The 12,422-nt window shown below is 43.8% G+C and overlaps 1 protein-coding gene across 1 annotated transcript; it reads left to right on the forward strand.

Moving 5' to 3' along the window:
- Positions 1–476: 476 nt before the first annotated feature.
- LOC132473146 (inactive pancreatic lipase-related protein 1-like) lies at positions 477–8,264 on the forward strand. Its single transcript, XM_060073136.1, has 13 exons — positions 477–575; positions 679–733; positions 1,027–1,178; positions 1,627–1,749; positions 1,868–2,002; positions 3,016–3,124; positions 3,361–3,483; positions 3,927–4,043; positions 5,235–5,353; positions 6,305–6,434; positions 7,030–7,144; positions 7,501–7,665; positions 8,152–8,264. Exons 2-13 carry the CDS (start codon positions 679–681, stop codon positions 8,219–8,221), a joined length of 1,413 nt encoding a protein of 470 aa, XP_059929119.1. The 5' UTR covers positions 477–575; the 3' UTR covers positions 8,222–8,264.
- Positions 8,265–12,422: the final 4,158 nt, after the last annotated feature.

Below are 12,422 nucleotides of genomic sequence, written 5' to 3' on the forward strand. Positions count from 1 at the left end.
GCAAAGAAAATAATGTCAGGTCAAATGTATGATCAGTTCTCTCATCCACCATAGAGTCTGGTGCACCAGAAAGGTTTTATTCCCTTGATACACCCATACTGTACAGGACCCTGATAATGGATAGATACACACAGGTGCCTATGATTGTTCAACCTTTTGCAATTTTTGAAACATCCTTTGATTCAGATCAAAGCATGAGACAAACAAGATTTTCCAACAAATAAAACGCTTCAAACCTTGGGGACAACAGGCCGTACATACTGTAGGCCTACATGAACAAACTTGCACATAAAGGCTTTTTCAAAAAACGTGTTACTAATCAAATACCTCCACCGCAAACAAGTGATAAGTGATAAGACAACAGGACATATACTGTACATTTAGTGTACATAAGGGCCTTTTTTGAAACACATGTAACTAATCAAATATCTCCACCGCAAACAAGTAATGAGTGACGTGTCCCTGACACCAGCACAGCTGTGGGTTTCCCATTCTCGTTTGGGGAAGAAAACACCTGGTTGCTCTATAAAAAGGTCCCCTGCTTATATTCAGAGTGTTGGATCTATTGCTCAGAGGTAAGTACTAGATATGGGTTCCTCTTAATTACGGGATTTGGTTTCGATAATTCCTGTCTTTGTTTTATAATGACATGTTTCCCATGGACCTTTTATTCACCAGATGACACAGATTTGGGTTCTTGGTGCGGTCCTCTGCCTGTTTGGCTCAGCATATGGCAAGTTATCTCGATATTTCTTATAGTTCTAATATTGTGTTGTGTCCTGTATAACATGAATAAGCAGATACTAGGCAGGTAACAAAACTACACAGGATTTTCATCAACAAATGAAATGCAAATTAAAATAATTTGTCATATTTTGTCTGTAAATCACAAATGAACAATTTCTCAAATGATGTAGTCCTAGGAATTATATTGTTGAAAATATATGCACATTTGAAAAAACCGAAATGCATCCAATTGTCGAAGTAGGCCTACCATCCTGATCAACTCGTGGTTGTCGTCCACAGCTGATGAGGTTTGTTACGATGGCTTGGGCTGCTTTAGCGACTTGCCGCCATGGGGGGGCACCAAAGAGCGCCCCCTCGCCAAACTGCCCTGGGTGCCGGGCATGATCGAAACGCGCTTCCTCCTCTTCACCCCGAAGAACAAGTACTACCACGTGAGCAGAGGGGCGGTCGATCTTTAGCGTAGAGATGGAGGTTTCCGTTGATTCGTTAGTTGATTCGGATTCCACGTCACAGATTCAAATCAAAATCACAAAAAACAGATGCAAGTTTTATACTTCCATTTCGCCATTTCGTCTTTGGTACAATAAATATATTTTCCCAAGGAATACAACACAGATCGGTATCGATAGGCTTTAAAACTAAATAAATGACTTACAAACGAAATTATAGACTATAGCATGCGATTTTATCCAATGCAACTTACAGTTGCAGTTCAGATAGAAAGGCACTATTCACTTGATGACCTAACCCTGACCTGCTCTTAAAATGACATGGAGCCGTGTTCTGTAAGTCGCTTAGGATACAAATGGCTGCGTAATAACTCAATAGACTAAACAGTAGCATTATAAACCAACTGAATCCTGGATTTAACCTCGGCAGGAGATCAAGGCAGACGCAAAAATAATGAAGGTCACCAACTACAACAAGCTCAAGGCAACACGCTTCATCATCCCAGGATACCTGGAGGCCAAGGACGAGGACTGGGCCCAGCATATGTGCAAGGTATGTAGAACCTCTGCTGGCAGGAGCAGCTACTAACACCTTCACACTTCCTTACACAGGCTTGGGCCTCACTGTGGTTCCTGAGGCCGTTCTAATACATGATGTGACCGTCTACCAGGACATGCTCAAGTGGGACAGTGTGAACTGCATTGCGATGGAGTGGAAGGCTGGCGTTAGAGCGCCGTACGCCCAGGCCGCAAACAACGCCAGGGTGGTGGCGGCCCAGGTGGCCCACATGATCAACTTCCTCATGGTGAGTCTGGTGTAGCGGAGATGCCCTGCAGGGTAGCACCTCACTCACAGTGCCCTACAGGGGACCCTCAAGCTTTTCCACTTTCCAGTATAGTCAAGCACGGCTATAGCACATACGTAAGTTGTGAGATTCAGCTGCAACATTCACTCTGTTCCCTGGCCAAGTTGGACCGTTGTCTTAACTGGTCTGATTTGTGGAACCAAAATCCCTGACCGATGTCGTCAGAGGCCCAACTTTTCCAAACACCCACTACACAGTCTGGGTCTGAGAACCGGTGGTACATTGGTGCAGCGATCAACCGATTTTTGGGGCCCGATTTCCCATTTGTTGCTCTGGTCAGATTATAGATTGTACTGTGTCGTTGAGTGTGTTAAACCTGATCAGGGCCACACAGATTCTAAATAAAAAAATGTATGATCCAATATCCTGCAGTGTGCAGGGAACCCTGAGGTCAGCCGAGTAGGCCTACTTAGTGAGTGGATTGTTAGATGGGAAAGATAATAGCCAATTGGGAGCAACCCTGATTGGTAATCACTACAGAAGCCATGGCAGAAAAAGCTAAAATGTTGAGAATTTGGGAAACTGATTAGTGTACAGTCAATTATCACGCCGCCTCCATGACTTCGTCCGTAGTTTTTGAGAAGCTTATGCTTAAGAAATGTTTGCAAATGCAATCTTGCATTTGCGATTTCCAAGAGTCTCGGTTTTGGGAATCAGGACTGTTCGGGAACGGAGTCGGTTAGCTTAAGGAAACCACACACCCTCATCTATAGTTAGGTGTGTGGTCTTCAATGTTTTCCAAATTTGAAAATGTGGGTAGTATCTTTCAGCAAGATTAAGGGAGGATAATGTAAAAAAAATACAGGTAAATTCTTGTTAGTGTGTATAGGCAGGCTACACAAAGTATTACACATAGATTCATCTCCAACCTTAGGGTAAAAGTCAATATCTGAAGAAAGTGTCCTAGCATGCTTGGGTTAGATCTAATCTTTGTGCTTGGTGGCGTGACATAGGGCAACTACAAGCAGACGGCCGATAAGTTCCACATTATCGGACACAGCCTGGGCGCACACGCCGCTGGCGAGGTCGGCAGACTGGTCCCCAATCTCGCACGAATCACCGGTATGTCCCACAGCATGCCCGTCAAAAACTGCCCAAAAGGACAGACAGTTTGTGTGTTCTGAGCATGGAATTTGGATGTCAAAATCATCAATGCATTTTATGAAGTAGATATGTATGTTGTCCCCATTCAACATATTGGACAACCACCGTTGTCTAATGAGCTACCTTCTAACAGTTACTAGCTGGATGAGATAGACTCCATTCAATCGTTCTCTGTCCCCTTACTGCATGGACAGGTTTGGATCCCGTGGAGCCATACTTCCAGGGAGCTAGCCGCGACGTGCGCCTGGATACTAGCGACGCCGCCTTCGTAGACGTGATTCACACTGATTCACTACCGTTCACTAAAAACAAGCTTGGTACGCAATTGGTCGGTTCACACTTTCTACATGCTTGCTACATGCCAGCCATACCGTGAAGGCACAATGATGAGTCGCCAAAAAAAGCTGATGGACATCAGCTTACCCTTATCTCTGAACACAAAGCCACATGATATGACTCTGCTATACTCTGGCTTTCAACCCTGTTTGTTAAATAATTACATGTAAGGCCAAAAACATAATTTAAAACATTAAAACCAGAGACATAAACCAAAGTGTAAAAACAACCAACATTTGTTCTATCAATATTGGGGTTTAGGAGGTAAATGAACACAATGAGAACTTGTCATTTGGAAATTCTGAGGATTTAATTTGAAACCTCGCTGATCGATGGTATTCACTTTAACAAATTATCTCATGAAAACGGTACCGCATGGCCTCATTGTTTCTCAACAAAATCCATTTGACCCTACCAACTGCAGGTCTAGGGATGTCTGGGAACATGGGCCATATTGACTTCTACCCCAATGGAGGGGAGCTGATGCCTGGCTGCAGCAAGAACAGCGGCAGCCCCAGCAATCTGGACGGCATCTGGGAAGGTGAGCTGGCCCAGGGAGAACTCGGAACCGACAGAAAGATTCCCGAAAAGTTTGACCATTGACATTTTCCAGATTTTGAGGCTGCAAATCCCGGACCAATGACAATCAATCAATGTGAAAGGTCCACGTTTTCCGAAGATTTTTTTTTAAGGAAGTGGGATTGACAATGCAGTCCAAGATTTGCACAACCCTCAACCCATTATTACCATTAACCCATTATCTTCTTCTATAAAAAAAAATACTGACTTGACCGTTAGACGCCATTTGGGAGCGCTTTTATCCAATATCGCTTACAATACCGTGAGTTATAGCCTGTTATTCCTAGCATGGGTGACCCCCCTGGGGGAATACATCCCCAGCAGGGTGAGGGGTGTGAGGGTTTTAATGCCCTGACCCACCAGTGAGGCTAGACAGGACCGTCGTCACCAGCCACAGATCTTCCAGTCCAGACCCAAGTTTTTCCCGTTGGGAGATATTCCCAAAGATGGAACAGTGGGTTCTGTTTGGAATGTACCGCAGAGGCGTCGCGGGGATCAAGTAGCATGAGGCTGTAGCTACAGAGGAGGGGGAGGAGGATGGTAATGGGGATTATGCACAGCTGAGTCCTCCATCTTTGATCTCCCAGATAAGGGGGGGGGGGGGGGGGGAGCAAGTGTCGCATAGCTGAGGGTCCGCTGGTAGACCCTTGCTGGGAGAAAAAATAATACTGTTATAATGTCATCTGTCTCTCTCCCTTTAGCACACTCTCTCCTCGTCACTCCTCCTCGCTTTAACACACACTCCCTCCCTCTCCTCCTAGCTTCAACACTCTCTCCTTACTCCTCCGCCTACCATCCCCTCACATGCCCCCCTCCTCCTGCTCCTCCTCCTCACTCCTTGTTCCTTTCTTTAACACAACACTCCTTCCTGCTCCTCCCCTCCTCACTCCTCCGCACGCGCACTCTTCTCCAACCCACACTCCTCCTATTCTCTCCATCTCACAACTCCTTAAAATCCTCCACAACGTGCTATGTCACCTAAATTGACTGCTACTTCGAGTCTAATTTCAAGGAGGAAATCCGTCCTGAATGGCTGACAGAACAGTTAGCTAGTGTGCGGTCAGGCAACTATCCCTCCATCCACCCTAAACCTCTCCACCTCCCTTTTTAATCCCAAACCTCTCCTCCTGCCTCCTTCTCCTCCTCAATCCAGGCAACGTGAACTTTGACGGCTGTAACCACGCACGGGCTTACCAGTACTACAGCGAGAGCACAGTGAAGGCCCACGGCTTCGTGGCCTACCCCTGCCCCGACAAGGAAAGCTTCGCCGCTGTGAGTGTCTCACCGTGTGTTTTGGGGGGGTTGTAGGAGAAATTGGCCCCGGCTCTGTGACCACAGTGGCCGCATGTATGAAGCAGGGGCCACCACCTGTCACCCAGGACACCGATATGGCTGTGAACCACTGATTTAGTCGTCCCAGTTTGCTCGCCCACGCCACCACGGCGACAACAAGCCGCGCCCCCCCCCCCCCCCCCCCGCCTGCAGCTGTCGCCGTTGGTAACGACAGTTCATCCTGCTCCGGGACCGGGGCCCAGGCAAACAGAGAGTGGAGCCTTCGCTAGAACCCATCAGGCCCTCTGGGCTCGCTCGGAGCCTGGTAAACATGAGGGGTCGTGTCTCTGACGCAGTCATGAACTGAATCAGGTCCCACACAGAGCACAACTTTGAAATGTGAAGAAAACATGAATTCCTTCATGTTTTCTTTATACAAGGTAACTGTAAGGCTTTACTTTATTAATAAAGTTCCAAAGACGTTTGGATCATAATGACGTAAAGCGGAACGCTTAAATAATGTACTTTAGGCATATTCCATCTACAAGATGGCCATTAATATAAAATGTTTGCTGAAAAAGTGAAAAGCCGCACTTTTGAATGGTGTAGATATTGTTGTTTGGTAAAGGTGCAGTGCATGTCTGGTGATAAAGGTCATATCTATTCAAATATGATCATGGCACACTCTGGAAATAAAATGCCATGATCATAGTTTAATAGATATGACTTCATAACCAGACGGTGTGCACAAATATATATTTCACAACACCATTGTAGAATGGCGTTATGTATTTTTGACCTTCATCTGATTCAGAATTTGTAGACTAGCTACAAAAAGTGCAAACCAGCTCCAAAAAGTATTTTTTTGTAGGCCACTTCAATTAAGTTGTTCGGTACAAACTATATATATCGGAGGACGTCATTGTCTCCTCGGGTCTCTGTGTTCTGCAGGGAATGTGCTTCCCATGTACCGGGGCCTCCTGTCCCCTGATGGGTCAGTCAGCTATCAAGTTCAACCTGACCTCTGTCCCCACCGGGACCAAGTTCTTCCTCACCACAGGAAAAAAAGAGCCTTTTGGTCGTAAGTACCAATGCATGACTGTCATACCTAGTTACCCAAAAAACAGCCATTTTTGTCCTAAGTACCAATGCATGAATGTAATACCAAGTTATCCAAAGTGACTCACGCTGAATATAATTACATGTTATTATGGAGCAAAGACTAAGATATATCTTTTGGTATTAAGTACTATTACAAAAAGTGTAATACTTTAGTAGTAACACAAAAAGGTTGTTGGCCACGTTCAAGGCAATGTGATCATTCTGAATTCTGAGTGCAGGGCAACATTTGTTACCAATTGGTGAAGGTAAGTATAGGAAGGAGTGATTTTTTTAATCCTTAATCATTCACTTCTGAATCAAAATGAAGGGCTCACTTCCTGGTGATTTGAATAAATATAGAACGAGATTGTCAACTGAGCCAGTCGATTGCAAGCATGGGGACAAGAACAAAAAGCATCTCGACATAAACAATGTCAACAATGAACACAAGGTCTAATATTATCTTTTATTTCCTTCTTGCACCAACGTACCGAAACTAATACCTTGTATGGGAACCTACTGAAATCACACCACTTCTGATTCTGAAACCACCCATTTCTATCGTGTGTTTCCAGGGTACAGCTACAGAGCCAAGGTCCTGCTGGAAGGATCCGTCTGGCCCAACCCTGGCTTCATGTATATCTCCCTGAAGGGAGACCGCGAAGAGACAGAGTCTATCCAGCTCCATGTGTAAGACGCCCAACCAAACAACTAAAAGACAAAAAACTACAACCATGTTTGTACTCTATTCCAGATTGGTAGAGACGAACATTTCTGAGCCTCTGTACATATGGCCATGGCGTCTATTGATAGAAATGTCTAAATATATTTAAATAATCAAAAGTTTTTGTACTCATTTAGATTTAACTGCCCTGAATGTCCATTTGTGGTTATAGTTATTATTGTGCCACCTAATCCTGGTGCCACCGCCTCATAAAATATGTCAAACATTTGTGTTGAGTTCATTTGAAAAATATAAAATAAATTTGAGCTACCTATAAAGACATTTGGTGTTCCTAAGTCTAACACTTAACCTCCACCCACAGGGGCATGCTGTCTCCAGGGTTCTATGAGTTGCTCATCAACACCGACAAGGATGTAGGCGAGATCAAGGAGATGACCTTCCAATGGAACAACCATATCTTTAACCCCATTAAGCCCACATACAGTGCCTCCAGAATCGAGCTGGTGCGCGGGAAGGACAATAAGACGTAAGCCAAGAATCATTCCCGTTTTCTTCATCTCTCACAGCGGGAAGTTCCGGAATCATTCCCAGTTTTATAGAACCTGATCCAGAATCAGGAAAGTTCCAGAGTCGTTTCAAGTATTTTAGAATCTTCACATACGATTTTAGAATACTGCATGGTTCTAGGGCTGTATTGACGGTCAAAGCGAGAGTTTAAAGGTTTCACCACTAGAGGGCACCATGAGACTAGGTGTGAACGACTGCTTAAACATGAAACTTGAAGCATCCGTTGCTATGGGGATTAGGGAGGATGTTGCCCTCAGGAGAGATCGCACAACCTTAGTTGTGAATTAAAAGTTAAAGTGCATACATTGAAACGCAAAGTCACGATCAAAGACAAATTAAATTATCATTGTTTTATAAAGAGCAAGTGTCTTTTGCGAATGAAATACAAATTTTAACCCCCCCTGTTACATTTTTCTCTCTCTCTCCCTCTCACTCTCTGACACAGATACAACTTCTGTGGCGGGGATAGGGTGGGGGAAAAGGTCATCCAGTCCGTGCCGCCGTGCAAGACATAGTCTGCCACTACAACCTTTACAATAAAACCATCTTTATGTTGAATATCTTTTCACACGTTTGCTCAAATATTCTGTGAGGGGAGAGGATTTTATGATGAAAGGAGAATAGAGGCAAAATGTAGGTCATCTAAATAGGATGTGGTGAATGAAGAAGATGTAGCCCTTCCTTATTTGTTCGACACAGCAAATGCATTTCACATCAAATTGTTTTTGTTTGATGACATACGAAAGTTAACAGATTTAACCATTTACCACCATGGTCACAGTGATAGCCAATTCGTTTGCAAACAGTTAAGTGTTGAGTGTATTGACTAACAACAAGCAACCAAATAAGCAGTAAATTACATGGTTAGAGTCCTATTCCCACCGCCTCGTTTGGATATAAAATGCGTCCAGAACGATTTACTTGTAATATGTCTGTGATAGACTTTCTGTGATTCCATCAGAGAGTGTGAGTGGTTGTGTGTGTGTGTCTCCCCCTGGCACTGAGAAGAACCCTCATTAATTCGTCTGTGGCCTTTTCACCAGTTTATGAAGTCCTGATTGCACGCTATTGTTTTGGCGGTATTTATCTGAACACAAACCCCATAATCACTCCTGCCAAAATATGGCTTTGAGAAAAAAAAGGAGAGCTGCCATTTTTTCATCAAAAAAAAGGGGCATTTGTATTCTCTGCAAAGAATCCATCAGGGCACACAATACCAATCAGTGGATAAACCCGAGGACTTTATTAATAAAACCACTGTGTGGGCTGCTGCCAGTGTCTTTAAGTCCTCTAAAAGACGACATCACTCTTTTGTCTCTCACGTTCGTGTGTGTGTGTGTGTGTGTGTGTGTGTGTGTGTGTGTGTGTGTGTGTGTGTGTGTGTGTGTGTGTGTGTGTGTGTGTTCGCTCACGCGCGTGTGTTTTCATTCATTACGGGCTCATTGGAAATGAAGGCTGGAGACAAAACACAGGCTAATGTCTGTAATTACAGCTGTTTGTCTGGGTGTCAACTTCTCTGATCTCTGAGCGGGGGTCTTCTCTTAGGGCTGGGAGGGAGGTTAAACAAAGAGGGATTAGACAGGTTGTGAATTAAGAGTTGTATTTTTACAGATAGACGGGGGGGGCACAAGTTAACCCGTAACCATGTAACGTTAACTCATAGGAATTACAATGAAAGATATGACACCATACATACATTCTTTATGCTTTATATTTTTATCCAATTATACCCACTATAAGATATGCGTGTGTTTCCTGATATTCACTGGCTCCTATAATATATTCATCAGTATACTGTTCATTACGTTCATACTGTACTGAACACTATTCACCACTGTACCAGGTACCTGTGAAGTGCCCTTCAGAGTGTGAGTGTGTTTCTGTGTGCGTCTATATCTGTGTGAGTATGTGTGTTCGCGTGTCTCTCTGTAAATGTGTGTGTCTATAACTGTCTGTGTGGTGGTCTACATCTGTGTGTGTGTGTTTGTGTGTATGTGGGTCATCCGCACACCTGGCCACTTGTTTCAGGGTTACACAAACATGACTCTTTGTCATCACCAATTATTTAAGCCGAGGGTCTCCAAGGTAAACAAACTGTAATAAACGTTAAACACCGTCGAGGGGGGGGGGGGGGAAGCATGCACGGAACCACCAATGTGGCACGTGTGCTCTCTCCCTGCCGTGCGCTTTTAACATGCGCTCTATTGAAGGAGCCCCTCGACGAATCTGTTGCCGCAGATCGCCGTAGCAACGGCCCCTCTTCAGAGCCATTTCACAGGAAATAGAACATGACCTCTTCCTTCCCCCCTGATGTCCCGCCCCCTCACACACAAGACACACAGGTAGGCGCGCACACACACACACACACACACACACACACAGGTAGATAGACAAATATACACACACAGTTAGAACATCACACACACACACACACACACACACACACACACACACACACAGACAAGAACACAAATAGATAGAGACACATGCAGACACATACACACATACAGCTCGAGACACACACAGATAGTGATAGACACACACAAGCAGATAGAGACCCTCACACACAGAGCTAAAACACGGCGGGTGAGCAGGGTTGAGTGGTGCTTCAGTAGTAGGCCTACTTGTTAGGAATAACTAGGCTCCTAAATGTTGGCTGTTATTAAATAACAAGAGGCGCGTTTAGGTTCAGATTCCACTTGTTCAACTAGGGGGCGTGACTTCTTGGAAATGCGCGTTTTAAAATATTTAAAATATCTGATCATAGCGATACCTTTGTTGTAATAGCCTTCGCTCCACATTACAATATTGTAGCTACATTAGATCCATCTGCAAGGTTGTTTTCTCCCGTCTATTATATTATTATCCCAACTATTTAGGTTATTTAAATAGTTCACGTTGCGAGTCAAGGATAACTCCAGGTAGATGCATTGGACATGTGAAACAGTGACATGCATGGTGCTGATATAAGTGGAAGAGTAAGTGGGCCTATTTGATTGATAGGATAGTCAGGGCTTCAATCAAACCAAGACACGTTATAGGTCCATTATCCTTCTAAATCAAATACATTTTCTTCTATAACGGAAATACTCGCAGGGTTTTCAACGTTTTAGGCCTACTCTATTTTGTGTTTGGCATACTTCTTATTACTCACATTGGTCGATTTCTTCTGGGCGCAGTTGATGAAAGCACTTCGTCCGTGCAGGTATGTTGTGCATGTGCGCGTGCGTTATTAGGCGATTCTGCACACACGTGCGATCAAAGGCGAACTACCGAATAAGTTAGTCAAACCTTACCGTACCCTTAACTAATTTTATTTGCAGTAAAATCTAATTCATTCAAATGTTAGAATAACGGACTCTCTTCATAAGTATAATGCTAAATCTTGAATAACTTTGTATCGGCTCTTGACATCGGTGACACACATAGATGACGTGACGTAATCAAAGGGTGCCGCACAACGGGCTCATGTTATTATACATCCGGCCGCTAGGAGAAGTAAAGCTAAAGGAATGCCAATCAATCCAAGCAATTAATCACAAGTATTTTGTTTGGTCACATTTTAAAGTGAGTAGGTCCTTGTGCCAATGTCTAGTCATAGTGCCCCATAATACCAGTTATTGACATGAAAAATATTTATAAACAAATTGCATACAGGCTATGTAGGCTATACATATAACCACATCAACCTTTTTGATAGATTGATGCAAAATTCTGCTTTATGAAAAAAGGAACTGGTGAGAAAAGTCGTTTGAGGTCCTCAAATGAGATTCCTTTAATCGATATATTGAATCTTTGTATCCCAAATATAGGCCAAGTAAGCACATCACATAAATAATTTGATTTTTTCTGTTTTCAACATGCTATTCTTTTTTACGCCACTTGGTAGCAATGTTCCTTCACACAAGTTCTTGGCACGAAGGGAGGGAACATCTATTCATTTGGAGGAACAGAGATGGGTTTCCAACACAGAACATTGAGGCCTTTAAGGTGAGAATTTTAAAAACATTACTTAACATGTTTCTTAATTTCTTAATCTATTCAGTTAACAGTAGCCGCGTTTACATGGCAGATCTATGCCGCATAGATTTCTATGCGGCATAGATCTGTTCCTAAAATGTGTTCCGAATGTACTGTATACATGGCAGTAACAAAAGTGTCCGTTATGTCTCTCGCGCACACCTGACACATCTCTGGACCGGCGGCGACATAATGGATGTCTTATCACTATCGGGGATTTTAAATTTGATTTTAATGAAAGCACAGCAGGAGAGAGCTTTTCTCTGCCTGCTCCTTCGATTAAGAAGGAGGACGACAGCGCAGCAACGTCAATTTCTCGTCAGATCTTTATATTTACCCTAAGCGCCGCCGCAAACAAGAGGAATTTGGATGCGAGTCCGCAGCCAAGACTGGTGGGAGAGAGTGGTCTGGTCTTACGGTAATTTAGTGACCAGGAATCCTCGAAGGTCCAATTGCGCACTACTGCAGCTGCCATCTCTCTAAGTTAAGAAGTATTTTAACGTTCAGCCTGCAAAAGTACTAGTAGTAGCCTACTAATTTACAGTTATCTGGGACGCGCGCGGACACGTCATTAATAAACACCCATGTCCCGTCGCTTAGCAACCGGACACGCTTACCGGACTACTTTTACGGAGTGATAACAAAGACTTGAATCAGGCAATAAATCCACTTTCCTTGACAGCGGTGAAGTTCGGT

Source organism: Gadus macrocephalus, chromosome 15 (assembly GCF_031168955.1).
Source record: "Gadus macrocephalus chromosome 15, ASM3116895v1".
NCBI lineage: Eukaryota > Metazoa > Chordata > Actinopteri > Gadiformes > Gadidae > Gadus > Gadus macrocephalus.